Source organism: Myxocyprinus asiaticus, chromosome 43 (assembly GCF_019703515.2).
Source record: "Myxocyprinus asiaticus isolate MX2 ecotype Aquarium Trade chromosome 43, UBuf_Myxa_2, whole genome shotgun sequence".
Classification (NCBI taxonomy): Eukaryota; Metazoa; Chordata; class Actinopteri; order Cypriniformes; family Catostomidae; genus Myxocyprinus; species Myxocyprinus asiaticus.
Genome location: NC_059386.1, coordinates 4934644 through 4948782, shown reverse-complemented (window position 1 = coordinate 4948782; position 14139 = coordinate 4934644). Strand labels below are relative to the sequence as shown.

Genomic DNA, 14139 nt, shown 5'->3' with positions numbered 1-14139 from the left:
TGTTTAATGAGAATGAACCTCCCAAATGATGTGGCTAGAATTTGAAAACTTGCGGTCTAAGACGAATTGAGGAAATTAGATTTTTTTTTTTTTTTTTTGCTCAGATGCTTTATTTTTTAAACCTATCAGTATTACAAACTGTCATAAAAAAATAAATACTAACATTGTCATATGTTTTACAATGAAAATTTGAAGTTTGCGTCTTATGTGGATTTTTTATGTAATTTAATGTAACCTATGAAATCTCTTTAAGTTTTGTAAACTATACAGCATATGTCCCAACATTGTTGTCAGTCTTACTCTGTTGCGAAAAGTACATTTGAAGCATTCAAGAGTTCCAAAATCACAGTCATCCAGAAAAGACAGCTATGCTTGACAGGTCATGGACCTTAGGTTCATACTAGTTTGAAAAATGGCAGTGTACTCCTGTTCATTTCAAGAAATGTGACCACATTCAAACATTTTTTTTCTGTCCATAAACATTAAAATACTAACTGTTTCAAAAGTATAGCCACAAGACATAATATGCATGTTCACATGATTTTAGTGTGATAAAATCATTTACTAACCTTTTTGTGCAAAGTAATTGCCAATTTGACAATTTTGTTGCCATGATGATGTTATGTTAACAAACCCTAAAATGACTGTAAAAATGACAATTTAAAATTTTTTGCAGCTCAAATACTCCATGAGTTTTAACTTGGGCTGTCGATTTAATGCGTTAATTCAGTGCGATTCTTTATATAAAAAATAACACAATTAATCATGTCTCCAGACCGTAATAAGGAAGATTCCTGAGATATTCAAGCTTGCAGTACCACCTGTTTTCTCTAGGGGGCAGTAAGCGATACTTCAACTGTACAGGCAAAATGCAGCTTATCCAGAGAACAAACCAACCCTTCAGCCAACAGCACAACACAAGGACGCGATCTTGTGTTCAAAACAGCTTGATGGAGCACAAATCCGAAAGCAGGGATCTCAAGACGTGTTTTTCTAAGTATTAAACTACGTTTGACTTGACACAGTGACCTAAAAATAGTATGTCGCGACGCAAAAAAGTGAGAGGCTCCAAAAGTGTCTGTCTGATGCAGGTGTACATTGATGTGTCCTTAGACAAGCCCTTATAATAAATCTCGGACTTACTGACAAATTCAATTGCAAAATGGATTGCTGTGAACTGTAGGCCAATGATTGGCTTATGTTCAATAATATGCAAATAAACAAAACATTGGATTATAAAGCCACTTTTTGTATTGTCTTATCCAGTAGTAGCTTTTAACCACGGATATAGGTGGTGCATATTAACACCAACCCCCCTTGTTTCCTTATTAAACTCGCACAACTCATTATTCAAACACAAACGTGCCGACACAATATGTGGTGTCCTTGCATTATTCCACCAAAAGGTGGCACCCTTACATAATAATGTTGATTCTAATATTCTAAATAAGAACGCTTTATCTTAAAGGTGCACTCAGTAACTTTTGTCTTTGTGTCATCTTGGACTTACACTGACACCTAGCGGCTTGGATGCAGCATAATTTAAAATCAATAGTTTTTGGTTTCAGATGCCATTGTAGAAATTTAGTGTTCACAGTCAGCCATGATATCAAAAAGTAAGTGTCAGATAACAGGACGGTTACTGAGATTAAGCGAGTAGTATTCGGCTGGTCATGTGATTCCAAAATGGCAGCCCCCATGTGCGGACCCTCTCCATGTAGAATAAAACAGCTTTTATAAGGTTACTGAAATTACTGGAGTCTTCAACTAACAATTAACAATATATATTTTTTTACAGCATTTAATAATCTTTGTTAATGTTAGTTAATAAAAATAAAATTGTTCATTGTTTGTTCATGTTAGTTCCTAGTGCATTAACTAATGTTAACATATACAACTTTTGATTTTAAAAATGTATTACTATATGTTGAAATTAACATTAACCAAGATTAGTGAATGCTGTAAAATTATTGTTCATTGTTAGTTCATGTTAACTAATATTGTTTACTAATGTTAACAAATGGAAACTTATTGTAAAGTGTTACCTGTTTCTTCCTGTCTCAATTTTAAAGAAATTTAATAAAACAAAGTTAACAATTAAAACGTTTTTACTAAAATTCATTTAATAACGATTCAACAGATTAGCCAAAATTATGAAATTTCTGTTTGATTTTAATGTTTGGATGAAGGTCAAGACCTCTGAGGTTGGACAGGCCAAAATCAACATTTTAAAGTGGGACTTCTCATGCTAGGTATGGTAGATAATACTTTATCTAACACATTTAATAGTTCTCACGGCAAAAAATAAATAAATAAAAAAGTGCGTCTAATGCTTTTAAAAAAGCAAACACTGAAGTATGTACATGCTGACATTTTAGTTCATTTTTGTCATTGTCTTTTTTGTCGAATTGAGTTACAATAAAAAAACAAGTTTTCCACATTTCCTGCAAACTAGTAGGAAATCCTTGTTTCCAGAGAAAGTTGATGAGTGAGAGGGATATTACGCCATCAATGCTGATGTCAATGTTTTAAGCAGATCTATGTGCATTGTTAAAAACAGGCCTGTTAACTCTGGCCTAATTTTTGAATGCTATAAGCAACATATTTTATATTTGTAAAACAATCGTGGAAAATGCTTGGAATGTGAAACATATGGCCAAAGAGATTCCATCAGTTTTGCTTTGAGATAGCCAAGACTATAAACCAGAGCTGCTGGGATTGGAATTCCTCTGTGTTTACGTTACTCTTTAGTAATTTGTGATATTGGATGTGGAGTTTTTTAAACAACTATGGAGCTGTGATGGAGAACAGTGTAGGCTTTATTTTAACAGCATTATGAACACCAGATGCTATGTCTGAGTTTTTGAATGGTCTGATGTTTTGATTGTAAAGCCAATAGACTTTTGCCTCATATGTACAGTGAGATCCAAAGGTTTGAGATCTCTAGAGAAAATGCTTCAATTTTACATTATATTCTGATTTAATAATAATAATAATAATAAAAAATTATAATAATAAAAAATTATATATGAACAAATAAAAATGGAGTTAAAAGTCCAATTGAATGTGCATACATTTTTCAGAACTTCTTGGTATTTTGTATGCCCCGTTTTTACTTTTTCTTTGTTTTACATCATTCAAAATCATAAAACCTAAAAGGCCTCAGACCTTTGGGCCCTACTATAATTAATTACTTCATAGTATGTATAAGGGGGAAATGAATGACCCTTTATTATTTTAATGTTGCTATTGTTATAGCAGGAAATCAAAATAAAACACTGGCATTATAGTCGGCCAAAATATCTATAGCAAAACCAGTCCCAAAACTAACCTTGCAAGCTATACAATTTATTTTAATAGGCATGCATGCACAACGTGGTGTCCATTAAATAATTTGATAAGCTTTTACTACAAAATTCAAGTAGGTATCCAAGAACTACAATTCTAAAGTTAAGAGACCACAGCTATTCTGAGTTGTGCACTCAAGTCCAGCATAAACAAAGCAAATTGGGAACAGTACATCTACTGTCCACTTTCTAGGCTCATAACACTCCACCCTCTTACTCAAAGATCCTGTGACCCCAAGAAAACACCAAAGACCTGCCTGTGGTGGTAGCTCAGACAGAAATCAAAAAGTAAATTGAATAAAACTTTGGAAGGTAAGTAAACAACTAAATTAAAAGCAAAATTGTCCCAATTTACCATTATATTAATAAGCAGTTTGGTGTTTTCAGTATTTAAATGGGGTTAAGATTCGACAGCATAAAGATTTGTGGGCTAATTTTCTATGTCATTGAAAAGAAGCATTTAGAGCCTTTTTAAAAATATACAAATACATAATACATGACTGTATGCTGTTTCATAGTGTTAATCAAGTTATTCAGTTCAGTTCAGTTTAACCCTCATGCTCTTTTTGGGATCTGAGAGAGTCATAAACCCCACAGCCCTTTTAAAATCTCAATAAATAAATAAATGTATTAAAAAAAAATTAAAGTAATTAAAAGGTTTTTTTATATATATAATTAATTAATTATTTTATTTGATGTTTTTATTTATTTTTTAGTTTCAGTATATTAACAGGTTTAAATGTGATTGGTAACACTTTACATTAATGTTCCAGTTTTAAGGGTTTCTAAAAGGGTTAATTAATTACTAATAATTTATTTACAAATGCATTATAAATCGTTGATATGCAGTTATCAATTAAAAGGGCAACTTTCATAAAATACTTGCCAAATAGTTAGCATTGTAACGTTTAATTTATAAATGCTTACTAAAGACACATATTTATATTTATATTAATCAAAAACATAAAATAACCTAATTCATGATTTATATCACAATGCAGCAAAAATAGAATCATTGGTTTATAGTTAAATGATCATTTTTAATTATTGTACCTACATTATTACTACATTAATAGGCTACATACAAAAATTATGTTATTTGTTTATGTTCACTGTCAAACGATTTATTATTGTTGACTAAGTTCATATATACATAGTTTGATAATGGTTTTTCATCTTTAGTTGAAAACTAGTTAATCATACCGGTTACACTTTATTTTACAGTGTCCTTGTTACAGTTTCATTAAACAAGTATTGAGTAATATTCATTAACAACATGTACTTACATGGGTTTGGACTAGGGTTAGGGTTTGGATTAGGGTTAGTTACTTGTAATTATGCATAATTTACTGTTATTACTGTAGTTAATAAATGTAATATGTATAACAAGGACAGTGTAAAATAAAAAGTTAACATCATACATACCACTGCAACGAATAACATACTATTTGTATTTAGCCTTTTAATGTATGAATAATGTAGAAAACAATAGTTTATAAATTATTAATTAATTTATCATTAATTTATAATTAATTAATAACTATAAACTAATGCTTTACACATAATTTATACTGTGTAGTTATTACAAAGTGCCACCCATGGAGTGATTATGTAATTTTGCTACAGTCCGCTGTGTGTTTATATTCATTACTGTAATGTGCTGACTTGTGCTGTCACTTTCCTTGTCACATTACCTAGTACTTGAAGTCATCTGCAAAGGATTTTTTTTTTTAGGTCTTCATGTTCATTCACAACATACAGTATATCACATAATAAAACCTGATGACCATTAAATCACAATTAAATGTTGCAACTTCTAAATAAATGCATCATATGTGTCCACTTAAACATTAAGATATGTTTTCATTGGTTACAAAGGTTGAATAAGTGTTATTAAGCATTTATAACATGAGATAAACAAAATGGCTCACTATTTAACCATATTGATTATTTATTATGCATTAAATGAACCCCTTTATCAATGGACCCCTTTATAAACCCTTAACAATGGAGCATTAATGTCAAGTGTTACCATTAGATTTTGAATCCCAGATTTTCAATGTGGTCTCAAACTTTTGGACCCCACAGTACACCATTGGGGTCTCTGGAACCCCAAACATAATGTCCATTTCAACAGAACATGAGAGTTAATCTTATGTCATATACAGTAACAAAAATAAACTTTACACTAAAAGCAACGAAGTCTGCTTCTTAGGGAGTGAAACTTCTTGATGGCTTCTTGAAGACAATAATGAAAATGGTTCTCTTTTACCCTTACTGAAAGTGCTGAATATGTCATAAAAAATAAAAAAAATAAAAAAGAACCAATTTTTCAATAGGAATTTTCTTCTGTACTGTTGCTGTGAAAGGAACAGTGTTTTTTTTTTTTTTTTTTTTTTCCAAGTGTCTTGTGAAGTGATCAGGAATTTTTCAGAGTTTTTCAGAGCACAGAGTTACGTCACGTGGGTCATGGAGAGTGTACTATTTGAACAGAAAATCACTGAGGCCCACATTAACTTTCTCAGTTATGTTGTGGCCTCGTCGTTTTCCAAACTTGCTGGCAGGAGCCATGACTCGTGAACACAGTTAACACTTGTTTTTTCTGCCCTAGTTATTTGATGTCTGTGGTTTGTCTTGCTTATTCCTTGTGGTTTCTATAACAGTAAAAAAAAACTCATGGTAAACACAATGTATTTCTAAGATAATCAGATTTTGACCAAACATTCTCAAATGACAAATTAAATGTTGGAAAACAGAATTAGTCCTCAACTGTCCCACACACGTTGAAAGTAAATCCTTTATTAACCTGTTTCATTAAATGCCAGCATGATTTAATACTGTCTCAGTTAGTTCCTGTTCTGAATGCATAGAGCAAAAATTTTGCTCATAAGCAGAGAAAGGTAGTGCAGTAAATCACTGTTCCATGAGCTCATGCATTTCATTTCCTGTAATGTAATACTGCTCCCTACCTGCTACATGGTGGAAACTACAATTGGAAGAACAAAAAAACAAGTTGCAATGATCGGGGCCATGCCCTGTTGGCATTCACTAAGCACAGTGCAAAGAGCAGGGGCATATCTACTGGGGTGGCAACTTATATTTATGAGATTTATATTTTGTTATTTATTTTTTATGTTTTGTAAGAATGCAAAAAAATGCATTAAAACTTTTAGTGTTAGCAAAACAGTAGCAAAGTGATTACTTTGTGGCTTCTCCCTCAAAATGCAACTGTATCTCAAATTCATAGGCATTTGTAATTTGATAGTGACTTAAATAAACTAGTTATTGTTGCAATAAAGCTTGGCATCTTTATCCAGAAGAACAATGCATGGGCATTTACTTTAGTGTTGCCACCCCTCATAGTTCTCATGCCACCTGCTTGCCACCCCATAAATTATTTTCTAGAAACCCCCTTTCAAAGAGCTCCAGTACAACAGAGGCATAACATTAAGGCTAGTTGAAGCAGGGTTTAAACTGGGGTTCACCAGTCTTTTAAACCGAAGTCCAGAGCTTTAACCACTGCGACACACAAATGACAAGTCTAAATGGCACTAAAGAGACATTCAAAGTACAAAAGTGTTGCTGAGAAAAAAAAATTGTTACATCTAAGTGGTTTGAATTGAAGCAGGAATTATGCAGTGAAGTAATGCCTACATTATAGTAAGCACAACATGAAGACTCAAAAGTCAAGAGAAGTAAAAAAAAAAAAAAAACATTAAAACCATCCTTTGCTGAACTCAATCTCAGATTTATTGGAATAAATAAATGCAGTGGTCCAGAGCTCTAACCACTCTGCCACACATTCGAAAAATCTGAACAACAGCAAAGAGACATTCTGAGTACATAACGATTACTGAGAAAATGTTGTTGTTACAGTTAAGGAATTTAGAATTGAAGCAGGAACTACGCAGTAAAGTACAGTCTACATTATAGTAAGAACATCATGAAAACTCAGAGGTCAACAGAAGTACAATCTTTAATACCAGTATCTTTCTTTGAGCCGTAATCTAGTGCTTTAGCCACTGCTCTACACAATCAACAAGTCTGAACGACTCCAAAGAGACATTCGAAGCTGAGAGCATATAACATTTGCTGAGAAAATGCTGTTGTTACAGCTAAGTGCTAAGCAATGCTAACTGAAAATAATAGAGTGTGAGAAAGGCTTGCAATGACATGACTTTGAGTCTGCCATAATCAGATAAAAAACTGAAGTCCCCCCTCCGTTGTACAAGTTGGTAGCACCCAACTAGTGTGACGCAACCTCCTAACAATACAAATCATTACTGCCATTTCACTGAGGAAGCACAGTAATGAAAATATAAAGAAAAGCGCTGCCCAGCAGACAATTTTGCATTGCTGGGCGAAGAGGGAATGTACTATAATCTAGCTAATTACACTCCAGCTATACTATAACTAGTTATGTACTTGATTGACATTTAGTCTCACAACTATGTAACAAGTTAGCGAAAGCACAACTTTGTCACTTTATGTTAACTTAATAGCTCCCATAATAATCAAAAAAGTTTTCTCACCGGAAGTTTCCTTTGGGCCACCTCACATCACATCGTGTCTTCAGTTGACGGACGCCCTGGTTCTAATTTAGGTGGTTTAGGAGGTTGGACACGGTGCTGTTTGCTTCCACTTTACATGTTGTTGTTTTTTTTTTTGTTTTTTTTTACTTTACTGTAGAAACTGTACTTACTGTATATGTGTTGGACATCAGAATCAAAATCAGAATGAGCTTTATTGCCAAATGTGCTCACATACACAAGGAATATTTTTTTTCTTCTTTTTTTGTGATAGGAGAATCAAGCAAGTGCACACAGAACATTACAGTGAAACACAGAACAAAAAACAAGGTAAGAGTAAAAATAGACATACCAAAAATAGGACACATAACATAGAATGGCATATGTACATGTGTAAGTGGAAATGTATGTGCAAGGTAGGGGTATGTATAGTTACTGAATTAGATATGAGTGAATTTACAAATGTACATGACATATTTATACATTATTGCACTATGAGAGGCATGTTCTTTTTATGTCAGATCCGAGGTGAACTACTGAAAAGACCCGTGATTAAGTCTAGTCATTTTTTATTTGTTTTGAGCCTTTCACAATACACATTTCAAAAGCAACTTTACAGAAAGTTATGCCTAATGTCTTAAAGCCAATGTACATTTGCTAATATAATTTGTCTTTATAGTATGTGTAACACAAGTCATGTGTTCAATGGAGATGTTTGGGGGCGGGGGTATGTGGATATATCACAGTGACAGGGTGAGGACAGCAGCCATGCAGGCATTTCAGATGAGAAGGAAATAATTAAAATTTTCTGTATGGGAAGAATATTTTATATGATTCACAGTGTACAAATATTTAAAAGTATGCTATAAATATGAATTTCTATTTATCTGTGCATTGATTTTAACTGTTATTTTGCAGTGTTTAATGTGTTTTAAAGAAACAATCTTTTGATCATACATGTAAATGCTTGGCTACTCTTAAGGTACAAGGATGGGTTGATGGCTGGCAGGGTTATAAGCCAATCGATGTTAATTATGTAGTCCTGTTATTATTTGTAACGTGTAGGCAGGCTGAAGACACAGGAGCAGACGAAGACGTTGAAGTGTGAAAACCCAAGTGCAGTTTATTTACATGAGTGATATCCAAAAATGTGAATCAAAAACAAAACAAAACAAAAATAAATGATTTGAAACAACGTTACAATAACACAATACTTGACAAATGACAATGGCAAACATGAGGGCTTAAATACATGAACATGGGTAACTGCAATACAGAGACAACCAATGACAAGACTAAACTAATGAACATGAAAACAAGGCAATGAAACAAGAACCAATGATAAAACAGAACTGATAACAAGACTATTAAACATATACCAATGAAGAGACAGGACTAATAAACATAGTGGAACAAGAGGGTCACATGACAGTAACATGACAAGGAACCAATAAGAACAAAACACATGAAAACATGGCAGGAACAAGGAACTAAGATTTCAAAATAAAAGACATGAACAAAAACACATGAAAACATGACATTCTTAAAGCATAAGGATAAAATAAACTTAAGCTGTGTCCCAAACGACACACTATACAGTATGTACTTACAGAATGTACTATGCACTCAACCATGTAGTGTATGAATTTTCAAAGTGTAGTATCGTCCCAAATAGTACTCTTAACAGTTTTTTACTACACGGAAGCATTCGCCATTTAACAGCTGATGGAAGTGCCGTTTTAAACCCTAGCATGGTGTTGCTGCTAGCTTTAGCATTATCCACCCTCAGTTCAACATTTTTATCTCAATAATATACATATTCACAGAGCATGGTATGATGGTAAAGCGTTTAACTCACTTTGAAGGTGCTGTCTTCACAGAAGTTTCGATAGTTGTCATATTCTCCATTATTTACAATTGTTTTCCCAGATCACCATCACTGCCGGTAACTCCGCCCCTTCCGCTATGTACGGCAAGCCGTGTGCGCTGAATGCATGAAGTGTCCAACATTCCACACTCCATTTTGACAGTTGAAAAAGTGCATCATCCAGGTACTCATAGTACACTTCTTTTTGTTGCATTTTCTGTGTAAACATACTATTCGCACTACTTACACTTCAAAATGACATAAAGTAGTGCTGAAGTGTGCGGTTTGGGACACACCTTTACATTATTTCCCATTATTTCTAGCTAGAAAGATAGATAGATAAGCAGAGGGAAATTAAAAGAATGTTCTTGGTTCAAAACAAGTTAAGCTCAATCGACAGCATTGTGTGGCATAATGTTGACTACCACAAAAGTTAATTTAGACTTCTTCTTAAAAAAAAAAAAGCAAAAAACAATGTTCCAGTGAGGTACATACGATGGAGATGAATGGGGGCCATTTTTTACATTAAAATGGTCACTTTTTCAAAAGTACAACCACAAGACAATTTTAAACCTTTTATGTGTAAAGTTATAGCCAATTTTACAAATGTGTTACTATGACGATGTAATGTCAACAAACTTTAAACCCTAAAACGCCTGTAATAATGACAATTTAAACAATTCAAATAATACACAAGTTTTAACAGAAGAATTACTGCAAGTGCTTTTATAAAATAATAAGCTTCACATTTCTGTGTTTAAACCTTCCGAATATTGGCCATATTCACTTTTATTGCATTATTAGGACCTCACTGTAATCTCGATTTTTGCTTTTTTTAAAGAAAAGGAGGAACGAGTCGAAATAAATGTTTGTGGTGATCAACATTATGCCACAAATACTGTCGATTTAGCTTAAAAGAATAGTTCACCCAGTGATGAATGATTTACTCACCCTCAGGCCATCCAAGATGTATCTGAGTTTCTTTCTTCATCAAAACAGAATTTAAGATTTTTAGGATTTCATTTCAGGCCTCCTCCTCTAAACAATGCAAGTGAATGTACTCCATTTTTTGACGGTCCAAAATGCATATTTAGAGTGCATCAAAATAATACACACGACTCCAGTCGACAAATTAAGGTCTTCTGAACCCAAACAATTGATTATTTTTAGAAACAAAACAATACTTATATACTTTTTAAGTACAAATGTTCACTTCCGTATATCTCTGAGACACGCACTCATGAGAGGGATAACGTAAGCTCGTTGGTAAGGTCACGCGTCACGTGGGGGAGGAGTCAGGAAACACGTCATTGTTTACAAGAGAAACTTGCACAGACCACAGACCAAGCACCGTTCACAAACCAAAACAATTTAAAAACAATATGAAATAAAATAAAAAATAATTTCCAAATAATAATAAAAAAAAACATTACTGCAGTAAATAACCATCCTTTATTTCAGAGCAATGCCCTTGCGTTATCTACTTGTTCTTTTTCTTTAGCAGAAATACAGTATATAGGCTATATGACTGTCAGGAATTCAAGCCACACAAGTTGTAGTTAGTGAAAGCAAGTGCGAGAAGAACTGCAGAAGAGGTAACAGGTGAAACAGCAGGGTAAGCACTAAACAGATATCGACGAAGATCAAGAGCAAATACAGACAGGTAAATAAATTCTGCATGAGAGCAGCGCGGTCAAACTAGAGTCCTTTGTGTGAGACTTGACAGTGAAGTAGCGTGAAGGTGAGTTATTTATGCAGGCAGTGATGAGCGAGTGAATTGAGTGCAGGTGCGCTGGAGGGAAGTGCATAGCCCGAGGGAGGCGTGACAATGACAACGTTTTCACACATACCTGAGTTCAATGGAAAAACAGCACGGCCACAGCCGATGAATTCAGATATCGACCCTTTGTTTCTTTCGATGGTCTGAAATCCTCAGAGGTAAAATGTTCACTGCACACCCTCCAATATTTGAGAGAATGTAGGGGTGTACTGATATCCAGGTTCAGTGCGATAAGCCAGAGCTCCAATCGCTCATGATCATGTATAGCAATCGATGAAAAGTTAATATTTTTCCCGGAGTGCATTTTCTTTGGGGTTTCTGAAGGTTGAAGCATCCAGGATACACACACCAAACGACCATTTTGAACAATACACTCCTTGTGTATTGTTGGCCCCTTAATATGGCATAAATGTCTTATGTTCTCAATAATCTCACCACATTATGACCATTTGATCATATTTTATTTTCCTAACACATGTTGCAATTTGAAGTCTCATTAAAATAAATAAATTAGGATCCAAAAGTCTGAGACCACTTTGAAAAATTGGGATTCATAACATAATTTAAACAACAACAAAAAAAGTTTTTCGTTAATAAGTTTTTATTTTATTCATTTTTTCACTAAAATTGTTATGCTGATAATATAATTTGTAATAAATTAAAAATAATAATTTATAAAAACAAAACAAAAACAAATGCAAAAAAAAGCATTTTCACTAGTGGTCTCTGACTTTTGGACCCCAATTTATTTATTTTATTTTACACACTATTTTCAAGACAACGACAGGAGAAATATAATAGTTTTATTTAAAACAAAGATTCATATGCATCACTCAATTATATAGCTAATGTGATCACTATGTTAACAGCACTGATTATAAATATTTTAATAATAAAAACATGATAATAATGCAAAAATATCATGCCGTATATGTGTACAGTTTTTTTTTTTTTTTCTGAAAATGGTAGTTATGTCTTATAATTGGCTTTTAACATGTATATGGGCCAAACATCTAACTAGTCATTAATTTATATCTTCAATTTGTTTCTATTTTTGACAATAATTAGAACAGCAAATAGAAATGAAAGACAAAAATGCCCAAACTTGGAACAGCAATTAGTGAAAAATGAATCAAACTATTCAGTTACAACATAAATAACATAAACAATAAAGTGATGGTGTGCCATTTTGGAATATACTATTCTACTTAAATGTTTTAAATGTCAACATGACAGCATTATTCTGCATAAAGCACTATATCATGTTATGGTCACACCTTACATTATTGTTTCCTTTATTAAGGGTTTCTAAATTCACTGCAAAAAAAGCATTTTCAAGCCAAGTATTTTTTTGTTGTTGTTGTTTTGTGTGTGTGTGTGTGTGTGTGTGTGTGTGTGTGTGTGTGTGTGTGTGTGTGTGTGTGTGTGTGTTGTTGTTTTCCAGTAAAATTATCTAAGCATTCTTAAAACGTGATTTATTTACTTGACAAGCAAACTTCCTTAAGATTTTAAGTCTTATTTTGAGAGAAATCGAACCGAATCTAGTAAGATAAATGCTTAAAACAAGAAAAAATTGTTTGCCTATTCGGGTAAGAAAAATAAACTTAATTCAAAGGGAAAACAATTTAATTTTCTTACCCCAATGACAGATTTATTTATTTTTTTTTTTATTTTTTTTAGGTCTAAAGTTCACTTAATTTGGTCAGATTTCTCTTAAAACAAGACACAATATCTTATGCCATTTTGCTTGACAAGTAAATTAATTACATTTTAAGAATGCTTAGATAATTTTACAGGAAAACAAGACAAAAATACTTATCTTGAAAATAATTGTTTGCAGTGTGGGTTCATTAGTGACTTATAATTCATTTAAAAATGCATTATTAATTATTAATATGCACTTATAACAACATAAATAAAAAGGGCAACTTTCATGCAATAATTGGAAAATAGTCAGCCATTTTCACCTAACATGTTATACATGCTTAATAACATTTTTCACAATTAAAGGGGCATTCAGTAGTTCTCTAGCTAGTGTTAGCATTGCCCTTCTTCGTGTATTTTAAGTACCGATGTAACAGTGGTGTTAGATGCTGTGCTGCCATCTATCGACCTGCATCAGCATGATCATCCCTGCTGCCACCGTCAGTTTTGGAATATCATTTGCATCTGGAAAATGTCGGAATTTGAGGTAATTTCTAAAGTTGTTTATTACTACTAGAATATAATTGCTTTGCCTGAAAACAAACATCAGAATTCAAGCGAACAGATTTCTACAGTTAAGGACAGATTATTATTGTCCCTCATATCAATAATCTTTGGAGACTGTCAACATTTCACATTATTTCTAAAGACAGTTATCTTTATTAGAGAACTGCTTAGCGTGAAATAAACCTCAATTATCTAGCGATACAGAATGTTATGGTAAAGTAAAGATTAGAATTGTTTTTGATGATCAAATTTAGCATGTTCATGAATACTGTATTTAAAGAACTCGATTTGTTTCCAAGAAAACCAATGTCATGGTTTACTCAAAATCCACACCAATCGCTGTGCCAAGCTACTAAACGAATGAAGATGTATGCCATTTCATAGAGATGGAGGTAGATGGGGCCC

The 14139-nt window shown here is 33.1% G+C and overlaps 1 protein-coding gene across 2 annotated transcripts in view; it reads left to right on the top strand.

Annotated features, from left to right (window-relative positions):
* LOC127433283 (lysophosphatidic acid receptor 1) overlaps positions 1-14139 on the top strand; it is a 70129-nt gene that overhangs the window by 54472 nt on the left and 1518 nt on the right. The window contains exons 3-4 of one of the 2 annotated variants that reach the window (XR_007895866.1): positions 8151-8206; positions 9806-9927. Coding sequence is in view for 1 of the 2 variants with exons in the window: in XM_051685027.1 (XP_051540987.1) it covers positions 8151-8206; positions 9806-9874 (125 nt within the window). In the remaining variant the exon portion in view is untranslated. Of the gene's footprint in view, positions 1-8150; positions 8207-9805; positions 12959-14139 lie in introns of those variants that run through there. The other variant, XM_051685027.1, reaches the window with a different exon arrangement.